The sequence below is a fragment of the Phyllopteryx taeniolatus genome, chromosome 7 (genome assembly GCF_024500385.1).
Source record: "Phyllopteryx taeniolatus isolate TA_2022b chromosome 7, UOR_Ptae_1.2, whole genome shotgun sequence".
Taxonomy (NCBI): Eukaryota; Metazoa; Chordata; class Actinopteri; order Syngnathiformes; family Syngnathidae; genus Phyllopteryx; species Phyllopteryx taeniolatus.
In genome coordinates this window covers 28614746-28638006 of record NC_084508.1, presented here as the reverse complement: position 1 = coordinate 28638006, position 23261 = coordinate 28614746, and the positions used below count along the sequence as shown (strand labels likewise).

At 41.9% G+C, this 23261-nt stretch overlaps 2 protein-coding genes across 11 annotated transcripts in view; one reads left to right on the top strand and one right to left on the bottom strand.

The window, feature by feature from the left end:
• Positions 1-69: 69 nt before the first annotated feature.
• On the bottom strand, positions 70-22799 carry si:ch211-198n5.11 (methylcrotonoyl-coenzyme A carboxylase 2). 7 transcript variants are annotated; one of them, XM_061779709.1, is made up of 14 exons: positions 20339-20983; positions 18343-18441; positions 18023-18187; positions 17747-17943; positions 17439-17617; positions 17250-17330; positions 11499-11677; positions 8671-8887; positions 7222-7313; positions 5601-5757; positions 4635-4757; positions 2739-2856; positions 1230-1280; positions 937-1075 (listed from the first exon to the last, which is right to left on the bottom strand). In XM_061779709.1, the coding sequence occupies exons 1-13, from the start codon at positions 20356-20358 to the stop codon at positions 1240-1242; spliced, it is 1668 nt and encodes a 555-aa protein (XP_061635693.1). In that variant the 5' UTR covers positions 20359-20983; the 3' UTR covers positions 937-1075; positions 1230-1239. The 7 variants fall into 7 exon arrangements, 6 of the variants coding, with proteins under 6 accessions (XP_061635690.1, XP_061635689.1, XP_061635691.1 ...); XM_061779706.1 differs by lacking the exons at positions 1230-1280; positions 2739-2856; positions 20339-20983 and adding exons at positions 70-738; positions 22777-22799 and having other exon boundaries at positions 833-1075; XM_061779705.1 differs by lacking the exons at positions 1230-1280; positions 2739-2856 and adding an exon at positions 70-738 and having other exon boundaries at positions 833-1075; positions 20339-20969.
• fnbp1l (formin binding protein 1-like) overlaps positions 22314-23261 on the top strand; it is a 53015-nt gene continuing 52067 nt past the window's right edge. For 2 of the 4 annotated variants that reach the window (XM_061779701.1, XM_061779700.1), the window contains exon 1: positions 22322-22563. In XM_061779701.1, the coding sequence (XP_061635685.1) occupies positions 22540-22563 (24 nt within the window). In that variant the 5' untranslated portion in view covers positions 22322-22539. Of the gene's footprint in view, positions 22564-23261 lie in introns of all 4 variants that reach the window. The other 2 variants (XM_061779702.1, XM_061779703.1) reach the window with 2 other exon arrangements.

Here is a 23261-nt window from a genome sequence, read left to right as displayed (position 1 = left end):
TGTCAATATATTCTGTCACTGACTGCATAACACCACAGGCATCAAGACATAACATGATTGTTGTCTATAAATGTTACAACAGGGTTTTATTCCGGTGATTGAGATGCTTTACGAGCAATGATAAAACACTTGACAACGTAAACAGGTCTTATGGGCACATTTTGAGGCCAAATACTCTGTACTGTCACTGTCAACTTGTAGTACACATTATTGGATATACATATTTGATATTTTGTGGTGTCATTACCGCTACTGGGCTGATTTGGGAGCATAAGGAAAATACATTTCTATGTCAATAAAGGCAGTACGTGAGGGACGGCATGCAGAACCACGTACTTTTCTAAAACAATACAAATCATTCTTCAACATGAAGTCACTGGAGGCATTCAGGGCAAGAATACCCCACTGGTAATATTCTGTCTAACTTAAAACACAGTTTTGAGACCACTTAACTACAGGTGTAATGTTAACTAGTCCAGGTTGTCCTTTGCCTCTCACCTTAAGTCGGCTGGGATATGCAAAATGAAACAAGTTACATTATCTCCTACAACATAAGCTATACTGTAATCTAAGAAGAGGCACTTGTTCAACAGAAATGATGACATTAAATAATTACAATTTAAACCAAAATTATTTTGTACAACAGACATTTCAAAATCGTAGAAGTGCTGATTGCAGTTTCTCTGTCGAAAGTTGATTGTGCTGCTGTTTGATGATGTTCATACAGTTCCGAAGAACCTGCAGATGCACACAAATTTGAATGAATTAATTGTTGTGCACATTACAGAATAGTAAGAGGCATTAGCTGGCAAAAATCTACATGATACTTTACCCTTCGAGTGTCTTGAGGGAGAATGACTCCATCATCCCAAAGTCGTCCAGAGGAGAAAAAAGCTGAGCTCTCTTCCTCTAATGTCGCGTTCAGGTTGTCCTCCATTTTGTTTCGCTCCAGCTCCTCCTCCTGCTGCTTCTCACTGTCCGAGTGAAGCAGAGGGCCAACATGACCGGCAGCAGTCATGGACACTCTTGCATTGGGCCACAGGAACAGGAAGTTAGGGTCAAAAGACCGTCCACACTGGAGACAACCGGGAAAAAATATTCAAAATATTACTGTAATGAAGAAATGTGTGCGTCTGGCCACAAATATTCAATACAATTTAAACCCTTTAGTATTTTTTTGCATGTGAGACAAATCTAAAGAATTAATAATAAATAATTGTTAACTTTACCAATCATTCATCAAGGCCATTTGTTTGACTGCGCATCCCTCATCAAGACACCTAGAGTGGAAGGAAAAAATACTTGAACTCTCTGAAATTTCTAAGATTTCTGCATTAATTGGTCACAAAGTGTCACCTGATCTTCATCTAAATCACAAGAATAAACAGAGTCTGCTTAATCTAATACCACACATACAATTATATGTTTTCATACTGTTATTGAAAATAATGTCAAAATTCACAGGATAGGTTGGAAAATGTACGTGGCAGATATAACCTCAACCAAACGTTTCCTGTAGTTGTAGATCACACGTGCGCAACAATCAAGGATGCATTTTGGACCATTCCTCTTTACAAAACTGTTGCAGTTCAGCAAGATTCATGGAATGTCTGCTGTGAATAGCTCTCTTGAGGTCATGCCACAGCATTTCAATCTGGTTGAGGTCAGGACTTTGACTTGGCCACTCCAGAACATTATTTTCTTCTTCTGAAGCCATTCTATTGTTGATTGGCTTCTTTGTTTTGGATTGTTGTCCTGTTGCAACACCTATCCTCTTTTGATCTTCAACTGTTGGACAGCTGGCCTCAACGTCTGCAAAATATCTTGATAAACTTGTGAATTAATTTTTTGCATTGATGATACCAAGCTATCCAGTCCCTGAGGGAGAAAATAATGCCCTTATCACAATGCTCCCTCCCCCATGCGTCACAGTTGTGATAAGGTTTGGATGTTGGTTTGCTGTGCCATTTTTCCTCCACACATGGCGTGGTGTCTACCTCCAAAACAATTCAACTTTGGTTTAATCTGTCCACAGAATATTTTGCCACTACTACTTTGGAACATCCAAGTGCTCATTAGCAAACTGCAAACGTACAGCAATGCCTTCCTCCTCGGTGTTCTCCAATGAACCCCTTTCTTGTTTAATATTCTACGTGTGGCAAATTTGTCAACAGAGATGTTGACTTGTTGTTTTTTTTTTTAACCTCAATGAGCATCCTGCGCTGTGCTCTTGCAGTCACCTTTACAGGACGGTCACTCCTTGGAAGAGAAGCAACAGTGCCGAACAACTTTGAGAGATACATTTGTAACCCTCGTCCAGCTTTTAACAAGTAAACAATTAGTAATCGTAGTTCTTTTGAGAGAGGCATGGTACACATCTGGCAATGCTTCTCTACAAGAGACAATCCTAAACTATTGTGTGTTTTATAGTGGCCAGAGTAGCTTTAAGCCACACCTCCAATCTTGTGAAACTGTGAATGTTTAAATGTTATTTTCAATGACAATACAGTTATGTTTTCAAACCGTTTGTGTGGTTTTAGTTTAAGCAGACTCTGTATACTCTTATGATTTAGATTATGATCACACCTCATTTTATGAAAAAGTTATGCAGAACTTTAAGAAATTCCGAAGGGTTCACACACTTTTTCCTCCCACTTGTAAAAATCACAAGATTCTTTGACATGGACTTGATGGCCCAGTGGAATATTAGTCTGAAAAGTGGAATGGGGGGTTCATACAGTGGATACGGAAAGTATTCATCCATCCATCCATTGTCCGTACTGCTTTAGCCTCACAAGGGTCGCGGGCGTGCTGGAGCATATCCCATGTATCTTCGGGCGAGAGGCAGGGTACACCCTGAACCGGTCGTCAGCCAATGGCAAGGCACATATAAACAAACAATCATTCGTGCACACATTCACACCAAAGGGCAAATTAGAGTCTTCAATCAACCTATCACGCATGTTTTTGGGATGTGGCAGGAAGCCGTTGTGCCCGGAGAAAACCCACGCAGGCGCGGGGAGAACATGCAAACTCCACACAGGCGGGGCCGGGATTTGAATCCCAGTCCTCAGAACTGTGAGGCAGATGTGCTAACCAGTCGCCCACCGTGACGAGGAAAGTATTCAGACCCCCTTAAATTTTTCACTTTGTTATATTGGAGCCATTTGCTAAAATCATTTGAGTTCATTTGTTTCCCTCATTAATGTTCACACAACACCCCATATTAACACACACACAGCCATAAGTATTCAGACCCTTTACTCAGTATTTAGTAGAAGCACCCTTTTGAGCTAATACAGCCACGAGTCTTTTTGGGGATGATGCAACACGTTTTTCACACCTGGATTTGGGGATCCTCTGCCATTCCTACTTGCAGATCCTCTCCAGTTCTGCCAGGTTGGATGGTGAATGTTGGTGGACAGCCGTTTTCAAGTCTCTCCAGAGATACTCAATTGGGTTCAAGTCAAGACCCTGGCTGGGCTATTCAAGAACAGTCACAGAGTTGTTCTGAAGCCACTCCTTCGGTATATTAGCTGTGTGCTTAGGGTCATTGTCTTGTTGGAAGGTGAAACTTCGGCCCAGTCTGAGGTAATGAGTACAAGGTTTTTGTCTAGAATATCGCCGTGCTTGGCCGCATTCATCTTTCCTTCGATTGCAACCAGTCGTACTGTCCCTGCAGCTGAAAAACACCCCCATAGCATGATGCTGCCACCATCATGCTTTCTCCCACCTCCCAACTGCATCTCTGGAGCTCAGCCATAGTGATCTTTGGGTTCTTCTTTACCTCTCTCACCAAGGCTCAGTTTGGCCAGACGGCCAGCTCTATGAAGGTTTCTGGTTGTCCCAAACGTCTTCCATTTAAGGATTATGGAGGCCACTGTGCTCTTAGGAACCTTAAGTGAAGCAGAAATCGTCTTTATAACCTTGGCCAGATCTGCGCCTTGCCACAATTCTGTCTCTGAGCTCTTCAGGCAGTTCCTTTGACCTCATTATTCTCATTTGCTACGACATCCACTGTGAGCTGTAAGGTCTTATATAGACAGGTGTGTGGCTTTCCTAATCAAGTCCAATCAGTGTAATAAAACACAGCTGGATTCCAATGAAGGTATAGAACCATCTCAAGGATGATCAGAAGAAATGGACAGCACCCCAGCTAAATATATGAGTGTCACAGCAAAAGGGCTGAATACTTATGGCTGTGTGCTATTTCAGCTTTTCTTTTTTAATAAATCTGCAAAAATGTCAACAATTATGTTTTTTTTTCTCTCAGTATGGGGTGCTGTGTGTACATTAATGAGGGGAAAAATGAACTTAAAATATTTTAGCAAATGGCTGCAATATAATAAAGAGTAAAAGATTTAAGGGGGTCTGAATACTTTCCGTACCCATTGTAAGTGTAGGAAGTGCTTGAAAATGTGCTGTAGAGACACTAATCTGATTTTGAACACCATTAAGGTGCCCTCGAGCAAGGGTGGGAGACGCGGACTAGAAACAGTTGCCCTCCCTTGTCACTGCCACATCTCTCCATGGACTACATGCTTGTGAATTGGTTCTTTGTGTGGTCACACTTAAGAAATTATTATTTTTTTAAAGTAGTACTAAAAAGGTACAATACCACAGGAGCATCTTACCATTGCATAGCTGTCAGCACCATGGCAACCACCTATCACTACAGTGATTTTGGGTACAGAAGCACAGGCCACCGCTGACATCATTGAACCTTGAGCCTTTAGACGGTTACTGTTCATCTCTGCCTAAAACAAAGAGAAGAGAACCACATTAAATGGAGGTATAGTTTAGTTTACAGTGTCCAATGCATTGACATAAGTAGCTTGTGTGTAATTATTGTAGAGTGCTGATCCGAGTGCATTTTATAATTTGAGACAGGCTTAAGTGTGGCTAAATTTGTCTGGCATTCTGTTCATTTTGTCAGGACCTGACCTGAGCATGACACAGTTCATACAGTTAGAGTTTTTAAGATGACTGACTTTTTTGTTTTACCAAGTACTTATATTTATATTTTCCTCTTAAACACCATCACAATGTATTGGGATTTTTTTCCCCCCATGTGTAGCCTACAGTTTTAATGTAATGCCTAGATCAGACTACAGGATTTTAGCCCCGATATTTGGCCAATTAGCTATCACGGGCGATTTCCCAGATTGTCGGGAGCGACAAAACTTCTTGTAGTGTGACATAATTCACGACCAACGATTTGGCCCTACGATAGCCCTATGACACCAAAATGAAAAGTCTACCACGTTTGATTTTTTGGGATATCTTCCGTGTCGTGTGACATCTTAACGACAACTCTCCGGCAGCACGCCTCAACCTCAACCAATAGGATTGCATATTGTGACCGATTGCCGTTGTCAACATTTATTCATTATTATCCCCCCCCCCCCCCCCCCCCACAATACATTGGCGCGGTACGTTGTTATTGTCGTCTGCATGGTAACGAGTGTATCCGGTCGCGTTGCCCGGTGACACGTTTACTGGTTCTGCCTCTCCGGCAGCCTACATCTTCATCACGTTACTCAATGTGTATGCGTGAATATTCAGTTTGTCCAAAACATTTGTAGTAGGGATGTGTGTACCTGTGACACTGAGAGGGTGAGTCCGGCTGATGGTGCAGTGTTCTGGAGGAAGAGGAGTGGGACATCTCTCTGGTCACAAAGTTGGACAAAGTGGCTGCCTTTCAAAGCAGCCTGATATGACAGGTCTCCATTGTTGGCTACTATTCCTAACAGGTGACTGAGTTGCGAATCATAACAAACAACATCAGAAAACATAAGAAACACACCACATACAGTACATATATACATACATTGCTGAACAGAAATGAGGACTGTACTAGGCAATGCCTTGCCAAATGAGTTACTCTACTGCCCCGCAGTGAAGTCTTTTCTTTCCAAACTTTATATTTTTTAAATTTATGTGTAAATCTCTTTTTTATTTACTTCTCTAAGGGTGAGATAAATATAAAAAAAGAACAAAACAAAATAATTTGCATATGGTCATGTCGCATCCTGTTGAAGTATTGTACCACATGCATCTGAAGGGGATGCCAGGTGAGCTGACTGCTTTCAAACTTGCCTAAAATTTGGGGCCTCCATGGCAATGTGCGAAGAATCTTTCTCAACTCTGTAAAATGTGTTTTCAGACCACATGTGCACAATGTTCCAGAAAATAAAAAGCCCAGTTGTTTCAGCTGGTGTTAAAGAGAGACTTAACTTGAAAATGCACAAATGAGTCGAACGGCACCATCCCCCCAAAAAGTGCTCTTCTAAAGCTGAGCCATGTGTTTATCTTACAATGCTCACCGTGGCATACCTGTTTATAACGCTCTCTGTGTGTGTGTTATGGTCCTAGTTGGTGTTTCGGTGCATTTACTTGTCTCTCAGCTCCCTTGGTGACCTTTAGTGGGTGGAGCCTGCTGCGGTGCACCTGCAAACTATTGCAATCTGTTTGTTTTAAAGCCACAGATTATTGTCGCTACTTCCTAATTTCAAGTATTTCAAGAGTGCACTTATATTTTCTGGCAATACGAGTGTTGTAATACAAAAGATGGATCAGTGCATTAGCTGTTGATAGAAAAACATTATTATTATTAAAACTGACTGACAGAATGTGCCCTCACGCACTGCCCTAATGCCCCCGGGTTAGATATGCACTGACGCTAACACTGCTTCCATAAAAAGTAAGCTTGTTATTCATTTTTCAGTGAATACAAGATTACATCTGATGATTCACATGGGGTTGGAATGTAGAAGAATTAATTATTTAATCTAAAATGTAGCTCTGTGAGACTAGTGTACACTCATTTTGCAACATTGTTTTTAAGTCCAGGTTAAAACAACTCTTCTTTTTTCTCATGATTTTTTTTTAAAGCATTTCCACTATAAAATTGTCTATTTTTTCACAGTTCGCTGTTTTAAGTGCATTTTTATTTTTCTCTTTGCTTTAAATGTTTAAAAGATGTTTTTTTTTCTTTGTTTACAAATGCTTTTAAACATGTCAAGCACACTGACATACATCTGAAGCATAATTTAACTTACTGTGTTACAAATGTAAGGCCACTGCAAAAAAAAAATATATCTGAAATATTGAACAATTAATTAAAAAAAGGGAATGATCCAAAGCTATCTAACACTTGCATTTAGCAGAAACAATTGCCATTGTTCTTTTTGTTTTAGTTGTGTGTATGTATTTGAATACCCGTGTATCTTTGCAAAGCCAGTGACAAGTGTGGTTCCAAAACAAGCTTTAAACTCCTGGAAGCGGCTGCCGTCTGTCAGTCGACTTATAACCTGGATAAACGGAGACAACTATCAGTATTTCTGATATTATATATCACAAATATCTCAAATACCAAAGAATCTCACGGCACACGAGCAAACAAAAATGTCAGAATAAATGGATACACAAGTCACATACACTTTCTGCCATCTAATAGAAGAGCATTTATTTGTTCTGTCTGTCTTTATTTGCTGCTGGCATAGATAGATGAACAAATATACATTATTTGTTGTAAATAAATAATATTCTGACCAATTAAGTGAAATTTTCCCGTGGCACACCAGAAGAGCTCTCACGGCACACTAATTTGCCACAGTACACTGGTTTAGACGTACAGCGGTCGAGTGGGTAGAACGTCTGCCTCACAGTTCTGAGGACCGGGGTTCAAACCCCGGCCCCGCCTGTGTGGAGTTTGCATGTTCTTCCCGTGCCTGCGTGTTTTTTTTCCGGGCACTCTGGTTTCCTCCCACATCCCAAAAGCATGTGTGGGAGGTTAATTGACAACTCTAAATTGTCCGTAGGTGTGAATGTGAGTGCGAATGGTTGTTTGTTTTTATGTGCCCTGCGATTGGCTGGCAACCAGTTCAGGGTGTACCCCGCCTCCTGTCCGATGATAGCTGGGATAGGCTCCAGCACGCCCGCGACCCCAGTGAGGAGAAGCGGCTCAGAAAATGGATGGATGGATGGATGGATCCTGTTCTACTGTGGGTGTGTTCGTTCATCTACAGTATGTATTGAATATCTTGATGCAGTTGCTAAAGCAGTCACTGACGGTGTAGTGGTACATTCGCCTTACTCCTTAGTGGTACATTCGCCTTACCAAGCACCAATCAGAGCAAAGCTTCTTTACTTGTCGCATATTAATGAGAATCCGGCCCAGGCCTCTTTTGTATGTGGATGATATAAACTGGATATTATCCAATGCGAGTGCATTATGAACAAGAAGGTCCCACTCATCAGACCTATACATCATCAAAAGGTGACCAATGTCTCAATTGTTTGATAAAACAGACAAAAGGTGGGAAAAGCAATGGCGGACGAAGGAGCAGAAAATAGTCAGTGGCAAAAAGAAGCTTTAGAACTGATAAATATATGGGAGAACCAGTCAGTTCCAGCACAAAATCCTTGTAATTGCCACAAATGCATCAGGACAAGGGGTCATAATTACTTCTATAAAGACAATGCGCTACGTGACGTCGTATTTTGTGCGCATACGTGTCACTTCTTGGACATGTTGCGTTCACGTTAGAAGTCGCATTTGTTTTTATAATGTGAATGACTACATAATGAGATCGGATTTAACAAAAAATCCGATTTGGGCATCATACCCTGCAGTGTGAATGTAGCCTAGTAGTGTGCTTGATATACCATTTTAACATCCAGACTGTAGTTGTAACTTCTGGGGGCAAGTCCAAGTAGCTCCTCTGAACGATAAAGTGGCTTCTCTTCTTCTTTCCTCTTCCTGATCTTCTCTTCATCCTCCTCCTCCTCAGGCAGTGTGAAGTTGAGGGTGGCTATGATGTTCCTGGTGCATTCAAAGGCCTCCTTCTCTTCCCAGGCAAAGTGATCCACACAGCCACTCACCCTGAAACCAGATAATTCAGACTTTACGAGTGCATTCCTATATATAGTGAAGTGGTACCATGATTTACGAATTTGATTCGTAAATCGAGTTTGTTACTCAATTAATCAATTAACATCCAAACAATTTTCCCCATTGAAATGAATTGAAATGGCATTTATCCATTCCAGCCCATGCACCCCCCCCAAAAAAAATACATCTAAAATGTTTTTTCTCACATTTTTCAATAAAGAAAAATAGCACTGTATTGCACAATATAAATATTAAATCAAGAGAATGTAAAGAAATAAACTGGTTTCACATATTGTAATTAAGACGAAAAACAGACACACAGGCGGCACGGTGAAAGACTGATTTGTAGCTCTGCCTCACAGTTCTGAGGACAGGGTTCAAATCCCGGCCCCGCCTGTGTGGAGTTTGCATGTTCTCCTCGTGCCTGTGTGGGTTTTCTCCAGGTAATCCGGTTTCCTCCCAAATCCCAAAAACATAGGTTGATTGAAGATTCTAAATTGCCCGTAGGTGTGAATGTGAGTGCAAATGGTTGTTTGTTTATAATGTGCCCTGCAATTGGCTGGTGACCAGTTTAGAGTGGACCCCGCCTCTCACCCAAAGATAGCAGGGATAGGCTCCAGTACGCCTGCGACCCTAGTGAGGATAAGTGGTACAGAAAATGGATGGCTGGATGGATGGACAGACACACAGGCACGTGCGCACACAATATTATTCATGTATTGACGTGGGCAAGTAATGATATTGGAGCTCCAACTAAAGCTCAGGTTGGACATTTACCGTATTTTCACGACCATAGGGCGCACCGTATTAAAAGGCGCAGTCTCAGTTACGCGGTCTATTTCTGTATTTAACACATACATAAGGCGCACCGCATTATTGGGTGCAGGCATGGTAAGACATATGCTATCTTAAAATATACAGTAGCATGCATGCACGCTAAAACAATGTTTTTAAATAGGCAGCGTGAGGAAAACTGAGTTCGGTTGTACTTTATTGAAGTATTTAACAATGTACTCATGTTTTGATCATTCCTCATCCACAAATCCATCAAAGTCCTCATCTTGTGTATCCGAAATGAACAACTGGGCAAGTTCTGCAACAAACACGCCGGGTTCCCTCTCGTCATTGTCAGAGTCAGTTTCGTTGCCGGGGGGGCTGTTCAGCAATGATGCCGGCTTTCGCGAAAGCTCGGACAACAGTCAAAGCAGATACCTTAGCCCAGGCATTCACAATCCAATCACATATGGTGACGTAACTCGCCCGGCATTGCCTCCCAGTCTTAGTAAAGCTATGTTCACCATCTGTCCTCATAAAAATCACCATAGGTGGCAGTTTCTGTCCATTACCATGGCAACCAAGCACAACAGTAAAAGCAGACTTCTCGTGCCCCGTTGTGCGTATTGCTACCGTGGTGGTCCCCTTCTTCTCTACAGTGTGGTTCACTGGGATGTCGAAAGTGAGTGTTAGTGATGTGGTTGGGCTTGATGTGTTTGTCGCAATCTTTTTACTGCAGAAGGAGCGGAAGATGGCCAGCTTTTCCTTGTAATCTGCCGGAAGTTGCTGCGTCACGGTAGTCCTTGCCCGGATGGATAAATGGCGCCGTTTCATAAAACGAAAGCACCACGACGGACCTCCTTGAAAATGTTCGATTTTCATTTGTTCTGCAAGCGTTATTGCCCTCAGTCGAATGGTGACTGTAGAGACGCTTGTTTCCGCGGAAACTCAGCTTCTTCTTCTTGACTTGGCGAAGCTTGTTTTCCTGCTTCCTCCACTTGCGAACCAATGATTTGTTTATCTTGAATTCTCTCGCGGCTGCTCGATTCCCATGTTCCTCCGCGGAACTGACAGCTTGCTGTTTAAACTGTGCTTCTTAAGCGTGTCTCTTCATAGGTGCCATTTTCAGGAGTCCTTAGCCAAACCGATGTTGTTTTGCACAATGGACACCCCGACACTATATACCTACTGGGGACGTGGCTTTAGCGCCCTCCTTCAAGCACCCTTCCCCCTTTACGTCCGCATGCTGTCGTCAGCCATGTCCGCTTTTCCTCTGTATAAGCAGCATGTCGACAGGAAATGCTCCCAGTCAGTCAGGCGGTCAAAAAAAACAACAACAACAAAAAAAAGTCATGCGGAGCGCTCATCACACAACAACATTTATAGATGTTGGAACGCGGTGCACACATAAGGCGCCCCGTCCATTTTGGAGAAAATGTAAGACTTTTAAGTGTGCCTTATGGTCGTGAAAATACGGTACTACTTTACAGTGTAAGCATTCTCCATACTCCTTGCGAGTGTTTTTATTATGTGTTTGTGACGGTTTGTGCTGTTCAAAAAAACGTCGAGGAGTGGATTTTTCCCCATATGTTCATACTCTAAAATTTGGCTCGCAACGCAAAATGAGAAACAATAGATGAAACAATAAATAATTCGACCAAGTGACAGCTCATAACTTGAAAAACCCATAAGTTGGGCACTCGTATGTCAAGGTACTTTCGTATACTTTTTCTATTTTTGCACACATGGATTTTGAAATACCATATCAAACTTCTAATGCAAAAAGTAACCATCTGATCCACTAGTTTGTGAGGACTTCTGCACCTACTCAGCATGAAGCCTTGCTCCTCCAAGATCCTCTGGTGTGACTTCCTCGCCTGTGGCAGCCTTGACCAGTGGCGGTCCTCCCAGGAACATGGTCCCTATCCGGTGCACCATCACCGCCTCCTCTGCCATGGTGGGGATGTAAGCTCCACCCGCTGTGCATGAACCGCACACCACCGACACCTTTATCACGGGGACTGAGCTATTAGTTTAGAGGACTTAGCATATAATTTAATATTACTGATGAATGGGTAGTTTATAAAAACAAGAACAATCAGTCGCAGGGCAAATATAGACACGGACAACCATTCGCTCTCACATTCACACCGTCACTTAGTGGGAACTGAACTCGCGCTGCCCACACAAAGTCAGGCGACTGTACCACTACAGCATCAGTGACTTATTATTGGGGCACTGCACTTAATTTTTTCCAATTGTTATGATACGGAGTTCTTAAAGGTCACCTTGCACCAATTGTTTTTTTGTCATTTTTCAAGCTATTCTTGTTGGTCTTTGACACCTGGCAGTTGCCGCGAGTCAAATGTTCATTTTAGTTTATCCTGCGAGCTGCTAAGAAAATGGATGTTCATCATTTGGTCACCCTTTATTTAAACCATGCAAGCTTTTTTGAACCAGCCCCCTAAAAGAATCTGAATCGAGAATCGTTTGGAACCATAATCGAACTAAGGAATCGGAATCGAAACTGCTCAAATTCAAACGATGGCCAACCCTACATGTGGGTGAAGTAAAGGAGAGGAGGATATTTTGAAAGCAGGTCCCATTCAATCACTATAACATAACTGGCACGCGGCGATCATCTCTTGCGCACATTTTGGCAACAATGAAGGCAAGCTTTGCTATTTAAACCACTGTTACATTGAACATCTAAATATAGTTAAGTATTGTTGTAAACGCATGTATGCTTGCTTTTACGTACTGTATTTGCATGGCTAGGTGGCGTAGCAGCTGTCCAGCTGGCTCGCTCCAAATGGGGAAATTTCCAGCGCTGTATACAAAATCATCCTTAATGAAACGGGTACGAACATAGCACAATTCTGGTTTCGAAATGCTGAGGATTTTCTCCCAAAATAAATTTAAGCCATTTATTCCTCAACTCGAGAGACTCAACTGAAGAGTTTGGCAGGTGATACAAAGCTTTGCTCATGATGCAGCCGCGTTGTCACTCATCTCAGCCAGTTTTCCCGAGATGAGTGGGCATGTAGCAGCCACGAAGTGAGCAGGTACAGTGGGGCAAAAATATATTTAGTCAGCCATCAATTGTGCAAGTTCTCACACTTAAAAAGATGAGAGAGGCCTGTAATTTTGATTATAGGTATAACTCACCTTTGAGAGACAAAATGAGAAAACAAATCCAGAAAATCATTGTCTGATTTTTAAATAATTTATTTGCAAATTATGGTGGAAAATAAGTATTTGGTCAAGAACAAAAGTTAATCTCAATACTTTGTTAAATACCCTTTGCTGGGAATGACAAACGTGAAGACTTACGGGAAACATTTGACAAGGTTTTCACACACTGTTGCTGGTATTTTGGCCCATTCCTCCATGAAGATCTCCTCGAGAGCAGTGATGTTTTGGGGTTATCGCTGGGCAACACAGACTTTCAACTCCCACAAAGATTTTCTATGGGGTTGAGCTCTGGAGACTGGCTAAGCCACTCCAGGACCTTGAAATGCTTGTTACGCAGTCACTCCTTCGTTGTCCGGGCGCTGTGTTTGGGATTATTGTCATGCTAAAAGACCCAGCCACGTTTCATCTTCAATGCCTTTGCTGATGGAAGGAGGTTTTCACTCAAAATCTCATGATACATGGCCCCATTCATTCTTTCCTTTACACTGATCAGTCGTCCTGGTCCCTTTGCAGAAAAACAGCCCCAAGGCATGATGTTTCCACCCCCATGCTTCACAGTAGGTATGGTGTTCTTTGGATGCAACTCAGCATTCTTTCTCCTCCAAACACAACAAGTTGAGTTTTTACCAAAAGGTTCTATTTTGGTTTCATCTGACCAGATGATATTCTCCCAATCCTCTTCTGGATCATCCAAATGCTCTCCAGGATATTTCAGACGGGCCTGGACATCTACTGGCTTAACCAGGTGGACACATCTGGCACTGCAGGTTTTGAGGCCCTGGCGGTGTAGTGTGTTACTGATGGTAGCCTTTTTTACTTTGGTCCCAGCTCTCTGCAGGTCATTCACTAGGTGGTTCCATGTGGTTCTGGGATTTTTTTCTCACCGTTCTTGTGATCATTTTGAGCCCACGGGGTGAGATCTTGCGTGGAGCCCCAGATCGAGGGAGATTATCAGTAGTCTTGTATGTCTTCCATTTTCTAATAATTACTCCCACAGTTGATTTCTTTACACCAAGCTGCTTACCTGTTGCAGATTCAGTCTTCCCAGCCTGGTACAGGTCTAAAATATTGTTTTTGGTGTCCTTTGACAGCTCTTTGGTTTTGGCCATAGTGGAGTTTGGAGTGTGACTGTTTGAGGTTGTGGACAGGTGTCTTTTATACTGATAACGAGTTCAAACAGGTGCCATTAATACAGGTACTGAGTGGAGGACAGAGGAGCCTCTTAAAGAAGACGCTACATGTCTATGAGAGCCAGAAATTTTGCTTGTTTGTAGGTGATCAAATGCTTATTTTCCACCATAATTTGCGAATTAATTCTTCAAAAATCAGACAATGTGATTTGCTGGATTTTTTTCCCTTCTCATTTTGTCTCTCGTAGGTGATGTATACATATGATGAAAATTACAGGCCTCCCTCATCTTTTGAAGTGGTTAAACTTGCACAATTGGTGGCTGACTAAATACTTTTTTTGCCTCACTGTACCTGCTCACTTCGTGGCTGCTACATGCCCACTCATCTCGGGAAAACTGGTTGAGACGAAATAGTAATGTTCCACGTCACAAACACACTGAAATTTGATTCATTCGTTTTACAAGCCTTATGCATTTATCGTCTTTTGTATTCAACCTACAAACCGCATTATGTCAAACTTGAACCAGGTCAGACCCATTTGGACCTATATTATTCATAAAAAAGTAGAAAAACATGGAAGTGGACCTTTAAATCATTAGGCCTTTGTTTCCCTAGTGGATACCAGGGAACTTCAGTGGAGACACAGCAGTAAAGTAATTGAAACTGTAAATATTTAGTTAGTTAACTATAGCTAGCTATAAATTTAAAAAAAATGTTTTTCTATAGCAAGAGGCATGATTTTACTGTGTTAGTTCATTAAAAAAAAAATCTCTGATTGAGACTACCATATTTTCACGACCATAAGGCGCACTTAAAAGTTGTAAATTTTCTCCAAAATGGACGGGGTGCCTTATAATGCGGCGCGCCTTATGTGTGCACCGAGTTCCAAAATCTATAAATGTTGTGTGATGAGCGCTCCGCTTGACTGACTGGGAGCATTTCCTTCCCACACGGTGCTTATACAGAGGAAAAGCGGACGTGGCTGAGGACAACATGCGGACGTAAAGGGGGAAGGGTGCGCATGAAGGAGGACGCTAAAGGCACGCCCCCAGTAGGTATATAGCGCCGGTCAAGCCAGCCTCCACTCGTAAAAGTAGCAATCAAGCCAGCCGCCCCTAATTGTGTTCATACTAGGCATTACGGTAATAAGTCGCCAACTCCCGGCGAAAGCCACCTTCAAAATAAAAGCTTTCCAATAATACGGACGTCAATGCTCTTCGGTTAAGGAATGCAACCAGCAAGGTTAATTTGAATCTTGAGATGCATCAAACAATGTAGTTTATTATTTTTCAGAGACTTTTAGTTTGAAATACAATTCAGATCTTCATCAAACCTCTTTTAGTGGAGTCCTTGGTGGTCTGTCACACAGATCTGGACTTGTCTTGCGATACCAATGGGATTATGTTGGGGTGGCTTTGGCTCAGTACGTAGAACAGGTTCGAATCCCTGCTACGACTGTCCGCGTGTCGGAGTGTCCTTGGGCAAGACACCGAACCCTAATTTGCTCCCAGTGGGCCTGGCAGCGCCTCGCATGGCAGCAGTCGCCCATTGGTATATGAATGTGTGTCTGAATGTGAGGCTTTGTAAAGTGCTTTGGGCACTGTGATGATGTAGATAAAGTGCTATAAAAGTGCAGTCCATTTACCATTTATTTTTTCCTAAGATATCAAATAAACAACATTTGTTAATGTAACTAAAGATTCAAATTAACTTTGCTGGTTGCATTCCTTAACCGAAGAGCACTGACGTCCGTATTATTGGGAAGCTGTTATTTTGAAGGTGACTTTCGCCGCAAGTTGGCGACCTATTACCGTAATGCCTAGTATGAACAAAATTAGGGGCAGCTGGCTTGACTGCTACTTTAGGAGTGGAGGCTGGCTTGACCGCAGTCGAAAACTGCACCTATGAAGAGACACGCTTACGAAGCACAGTTTCAACTGCACGCTATCAGTTATCCGGAGGAACATGGGAATCGAGCAGCCGCGAGAGAATTCAAGATCAACGAATCCATGGTTCGCAAGTGGAGGAAGCAGGAAAACGAGCTTCGCCAAGTCAAGAAGACGAAGCTGAGTTTCCGCGGAAAAAAAAGAAAACGCGGAAACAAGGCGAGGTGGTCCGAGTTGGAAGACCAACTCGAGCAATGGATTAATGAACTCCAACCGCTGGACATCGGTGTAAACAGGGCGTTCAAAGTGAAGTTGCGAGCGGCCTGGGAGCGATGGATGACAGATGCCATACACAGCTTTACTAAGACTAGGAGGCAGCGCCAGGCGAGTTACGCCACAATGTGTGAATGGATTGTGGATGCTTGGGCTAACGTGTCTGCTTGCACTGTTGTTCGAGCTTTCGTAAAAGCCGGCATCATTTCTGAGGAACCGCACGGCAACGAGACTGACTCGAACCTAGCGTGTTTGATTGAGAACTTGCCCAGCTGTTCATTTCGGATACAGAACATGAGGACTTTGATGGATTTGTGGATGAGGATTGATCAAAAAATAACGTGAGTACATTGTGAAATAATGTCACTGATGGTGTAGTGGTACACTCGCCTGACTTTGGTGCAGGCAGCGTGGGTTCAGTTCCCACTCAGTGACGGTGTGAATGTGATTGCGAATGGTTGTCCGTGTCTATATGTGCCCTGCGACTGGCTTGCGACCAGTTCAGGCTGTAGTCCGCCTTTCGCTCGAAGTCAGCTGGGATAGGCTCCAGCGTTCCGCGACCCTAACCAGGATGAGCGGTGTTGAAAATGGACTGATGGATGGACATTGTTAAATACTTCAATAAAGTACAACCAAACTCAGTTTTGCTCCCGCTGCCTTTTTAAAAACATTGTTTTAGCGTGCATGCAAGCTACCGTATGTTTTAAGCTAGCGTATTTTTTACCATGCCTGCGCCCAATAATGCGGTGTGCCTTATGTCTGTGTTAAATACAGAAATATATCCCGTAACTGAGACTGCAGCTTTTAATACGGTGCGCCCTATGGTTCTGAAAATACGGTACTTAAAAAACAGTGCAGTTATAGTTATACAGACTCTCTTTTCCAATTTATAGGGTTAATCTTGGTGGTATTAAAAATCTCAAAACATCCTGACATGTTACATTTACCCATTCATTAATTAACATTCACAAAACATGAATTGTTGCAATAATTAAACAAAAAACTCCAATATATTACATTTTATTACAATAGTCATGACTAATGCAAATTTCTTCACACTCCTTTTAATTTTGATGTTGGTTAGGTGCACTTACCTGTGGAATCTTCATTGCAGACATGATGGCTTCATTATAAAATGTCCTCCCACCCTGGTTCTTATCAGGAAAGATCTCTGACTGTGAATGTTTAGATACACAGTACGTCAAGAATAAGGGACATCCAAACACAACTGTAACTGTCTGTAACTTCAAAACTTGACAAAAGGACAGTATGTGAATACGGACCTGCAGTGGTAGAAAAGCTCCTCCAGAGTCAACCAGATAGACACAGGGCAGGCGGTTCTGAATCGCCACCTCTTGTGCTCGCAGTTGCTTCTTAACTGTGATCGGATAAGCTGTGCCACCCTTTACTGTGGCATCATTGGCAATGAACACACACCACAAACCATTGATCCTGCCAACACCTGGAAACATGCACATTCAAACATACACATAGTAGTATGTAGTTAAAATAACTGTTTCAAAGTGTCCTGATTAATTTGCACTTCCTAGAGTTAGTACCAAACATATTCCTCTAATTAGTGGTTTCTGACCCGTCAGGCAGCCGGCAGACGGAATATCTCCATATGGCAGACCCAAACCCGCAAAGCGTGACAGCTCTAGGAAGTCCTCATCATCCAATAGTAGGCACAGTCGATCCTTAGCCAACAACTTCCTGTTCCTCTGAGTGTGTCTTATAATGGCATTGTCACCTCCTCCTTTAGTCACCTTCTTATTCAGCTCCATGTACCTGGAAACAATTTATATATAACAATTCAATGAAGTGGAATGAATGTGAACTCAGCATAGGTTCAACAAAAGTCCTTTACTTGTTGTGGCAGGTGTTGCTGTTTCGAAGGTTAGCTTCATAAACGTGCTGGTGGATGGCCTGGAGGGGCAGGTCTAACACCGGGAAGGCACTACGAAGAGCTCTCCTCTTTCTGGTTGCAGAGTTCATATGTCGGACTGAACACCGCTGACATTGCACTGCCATCCTGCACCACGAAATTCATATATGCAAAGCAAATTGAAATTATTTAAAAAAAAAAACCTGACCTACTGCAGACAAAAAAAACAAGAACCTTGATGTTGAAGATTAACTATTAGACTGAAGAATGTGGTACGGACCACAGCGTTCTTTGATCTTCACCTGTATCGCTCCTGCTCTGCCGTGCCTCTCAACATCCACAATGGTGACTGCGAGTAAGGGGGCATAAATGTGCACACTCTTCCTCCACTGTATATGATCCTTTGTGGGGTAGAAAGCAAAATTACAATTGGACAGGTGTATCTTGAAGCTGTTGAGACACAAACATACTGTACTTTGTGTAGAAGACAGTCTATTGCATTGAGTTTTCACAGTATGTTTAGTGTAAACATAAAGAAAAAAAGAAAACGATGAATACTGTCATATACTGCCCTGGAGTTCCATTATCGTAGCCTGGAGGGCGCTTTGCGTCCTCTCCCCCCACCCCCCCTCCTCTCTCTTTTTTCAGCACCTGTCTCCAATCAGCCTCATCACCACCGGTATTTAAACCTGCCTGTTCCAGGAAATCCTTGCCAAAGTATTGCAGCCTCTCCTAGCGGTACCACGGCCCACCTTATGTCAAGTAAGCTATACTGTTCCTCGCTTCCCTTGTTAACTCTTGTCTCCTCGTTCCCAGTGCTCCCCTGTGTTCTTGACCCATGTCATTCCTGCCACCAAGTCAGCCGCCTGTTCTGTCCACTGCCTGCCACCTGCTAACACATATAGGACCACCTCCATAACCATTCCTCAATAAACTGTTCATCATTTTACATCTGCCTCTGCCTGCTCTTGGGTCCAGCTACTCAGACAGAATACACTGTTTATTAATGTATATTGATTACTAGCATTTGTGTGATGTGATAATTTACTATTTTTTTAACCCACACTGGACCTGCTGTAGGTGCCTGCCAACAAGTGATCTGAGTACACGGTTTGCACAACTTAACGGAGGACAGGGTGCTGAGAATACACCTGTGCTTCACCAAACACAAAATACACTTTGTGAAATTGTATTATATCATTGTTTGTTTGTCTGTACATACCTTAAATGTTATGTTATACAGTGACATACAGGTATAATATATTATATGTATTTAATAGCTGCAATGTTATGCCTGAATTATAAGATACAACATAAAATGTACCCCCCCCCAAAAAAAGACCTATGATGTTTTCATTACTGTTCACTGTTACAATGAAACTAAAATTGTTCTTGCTGAGAATTTGTGATGTTACCAAAACCCAATCAAATCCCAAGATCTTTTATATGTTGATTATCTTATATAGATAGACTTTTTACTGCATTTTCATCAATAGGTATGCATTTCAAGACTGTGTAGTATTTATTTAAATATAAAAAGCTGTAAAAACATTTAGAACAAAAAACAATTACTACAAACCGGGATATAGTGGGGAATGTCACTACAGACAAGTAGATAAAGTACAGAGGGGGACACTGTATAGCAGTGGTCAAAATTACAGCCTGGGGGCCATTTGCAGCCCACAATCTGTTTTTCTTAGTGGCCCACAGCATTGACTAAAATTAACAACTGAAATGGCCCATGAGGGCAGGGTAGGAGAAGAGAAGTTCATTCTCATCTCTCACTTCGTTGTTTTCCACCAGTCACACATCACTCGGTGCTATGTCCTGAGTTGTTGAACACATCTAGATGTAAACACCATGAAATAAAAGCTAGAATTCTGAACTTTTGTATAATTTTCATCTTTTGATATGAAACTCAAATGTCTCCAGTATGCCAAAAAATAAAAAATAAAATAAATTAAAAAAAAAAAAATCGACCTTGCCATTCCAATACTTTTGGAGAGGACTTGCCTCCATAGAAACTCAGCCGTAACCGTAGGGCTCTCTATATGTGCATGAATGAAGCACAACCAGCAGTTAAATGTATTTAAACATTGCAAACATACGTTTACGCGGTTTTGGAGGCGTAAACTTAACATCAGCTACAAGTGTAGTCGTTGTGTTATTACAACCAAGATTGCTTACTACTAGCAATAGAGACTTGTGATAGAGAAATGCATGCCAAAGGTCATAGATGTACCTGACCGTTTGATCGAACTGAACATTTAAGGCTGGAGATGAGAAAACAGTTCTTACCTTTCAATGGAGCGGTACATGTCTAAGGATGTCAGCTGCACTGCAGCTAAAAAGTTGATTATAAGGAGAAAAGCGAGTGCAAAACCATGACCAGCGACGTTCTTGCAAGATCCCTTTCTCCCTTGTGTTACTTTGCTGGCCCTTTGCAATTGCAAATGTAACTACCCCCACCTAGAGGAATGGAGTAGCTAAAGCGTTGCAATTAGCAGGTAACGTCCAAGAGTGTGTAGTTTGGAGTCACCTGAGTCCAAACCTCTTTGCTCACCCATATCAAAAACTTACCCGTGACGACATATTCTTATTTATTCAGCAAACGTGGCTGGCTAACATTAGCTAAAACACTTTTACCTGTGACTCCATATTCTTACTTATACAGCTAACGGGGCTGGATAACATGAGCTAAAACACTTACCTGTGACTTGCTATCGTTTTTTATTCAGCTAACGTAGCTAGGTAACATTAGCTAATGTCTACATTTACAGAAACACTTGCATAATAACGCGACGTATCCGTGACTGGTCCATATTATTTGAAAACTACAATCTCGCCGCGTGATATTTTATATGGCGCCTCGGCGATTTACATACTTTTAAAAAAGTTATTATTTTTTTTAATTACCGGCGATTTACATCCGCATCTCAATGGAGCAAATGAATGACGCAGTTTTTTATTTTAAAAAGTTGAGATACACCGCTGTTGAACTAGATTAAGCTCCCTTTTCTGTTTGTAGAAAGGTGTTCGCGATAAAGTACAATACAATAGTACAGGAAAAAAGGTGGGATTATATTTTGCAAACAAATTGAAATTTGATGGATTCAAAATTAATATATTCATTTTGAATATAGGTATGTCACACTAATGGTAACTATCTGATGCTAGTTAAAAACTATGCAGTAAAACAACAAGAAAAAAACTTTAAAAAATGAAAACGTAAAAGATTATTGAGTATGTACAGTATACTGCCAATAAGCCTGAAGGCGAAAATCTGCCTGTTTTGGACAGATATCTAATTTGTCTAATACAGTGATTCCGTTTGTGGTACGAGTACTTGTTGTGGTGCATGGATTTTCTCTATAGTGATACGTAAAAGAATCCCTGCATTAAATACAGACGAAATTTACATTTAAAACATGAAATGCAAACACATTAAAATTTAGCTTGTAGCTATGCATACAGCCTGCTTAAACTCGCCCCCTTTTTAAAAAGCCAAGGTATAGTATTTTTTTACACTTTTCATGTACGGGACTTTCTTTTTTTTTTAAGTAGGACAGTTCGATTTCAGCCTTTTACTTTTGAGCACAGTACAATACATTTGCATTTAATCTTCAATTGCTTTTTTTTTTTTTTTTTTTTTTTTATCATTTCAACTACAAGTTCATTTTAATGTAACTTTGTAAAATTTGAATTAAATCATTTACGGTTTTTCTTATCCTAGATTTCAGCCCAGAGTTAAATGTTCAAACAGTAGCTTACAATGAACCTGGCATGCATGTTTTTGGAACGTGGCAGGAGAGTACCTCGAGAAAGGTACGGGGAGAACAAGCAGTAATAAAACCTCATTCTAGTTTTGGATGACGACATTGAGACCTAATACGTTAAAGTATTTTAATGTTGGCCAGTAAACTGTACTTGGATAGCAAGTACAGTATTTTTGAGGTGGTTTGGTAGAAAGAGTTTGCGAACCACTGGACTATTATGTATTAGCCATGAGAGGACGCCATTTACTCACCCAAGAATGAGTGAAGTTCGCTGTTTCTAGGAATCGCCTTCTAGTATTGGGGGGAAACGTTTAGGTCCATTTTAAATCCGTGTTCACTTCAATTAAGACAAATAAATGTCCCCCTCACGATTTAAAACAAAACAAAACAAAACATTGAAATAAATATGACCTTTCACCTTGTTGAAACCGTGTTGTTAATTGGATAAGATTAGTGTTGTAACACTTGTAGTTAACACAGTCATGCTTGGTTTACTAGGGAAATTGTCGTCATGCACCTCCGGGCTGACAACGACCGCCACCCGAGTGAGCCGAAGCCGAGGCGGAGAGCAGGAGAGCAGGAGGCGGCGTCTGTGCGCGTGCGCGTGCGCGTGCGGGCAGACAGTTCGTACTCTTTCTGGCAAGGGCTTGGCAGCAGTTTGAGGAGAACCCGAGTGGGGAAAATAGCGTCCAATCCCGGCGAACTCAGAAGGGGCAATCCGCCATGAGTTGGGGAACGGAGCTCTGGGTATGTCTTATTAACTCTTATAACCACTTTGTAAGTGTTGTGCTTGGTTATGTTGCGACTTCATTGTGCAAGTCGCTGAGTGGAAATGGAGCGGAGCAAAGGTGCAGTGTTACGTTTTTTTTTTTTTTTTTTTTGTTCTTTAGCTTTGTGTAAAAGACGAGCGGCTAAGGCTAGGCCACTGGCTAATCATGCTAAAGCTAATCGGCGGCACACCTCAACGGTCGTGACAGCAGCGGCGGAACAATAGGCAGGCAGCTCTCCAGCCGCGGGACACCCCCCGGCAGCCTCCTCCGCTGGGTTCCATGTTGCAACGCTTGTGTTATTCGCCTAGTTGAACGCTATCCTTAGACCGGCGAGTTGTATTTTGATCAGTTTTTGGGTGTCACACCCAGTTTCAAAGGAAGCTGGCAGGGATTTCTTGTAGCAGGGCGGAGAACCGAGAAGACGGACCGGCCTCACATATCATTAATTGTCCCTCAAATGATCATCATAAGCTAAATAAAAGTTAACAAGTGTTGATTTCAACTTTCCAAGTCGTGCTGTTACTGCTGATCTCGTCCTAAACATTTTACTCCACATGTGAACAGCTTAAACATGTTGTCTCACCGACTGTGCCTGGCAGCCGTGTTTTTATTTTTATTTTTTTTAAACAGATATTTGTGTGCAAATGTGTGTTAGGTTATTTTAGATTAATGGGC

Excerpts from the sequence above, each read along its gene's own strand:
- si:ch211-198n5.11 (XM_061779705.1), bottom strand. The coding sequence starts at position 20,358 with ATGTACCGCTCCATTGAAAG. Across the intron at positions 11,678-17,249 it reads CTGCAATGAAGATTCCACAG|GTGTCGGTGGTGTGCGGTTC; the intron begins GTAAGTGCACCT and ends CCCGTGATAAAG. Across the intron at positions 739-832 it reads TCCCTCAAGACACTCGAAGG|GTTCTTCGGAACTGTATGAA; the intron begins GTAAAGTATCAT and ends GTGCATCTGCAG.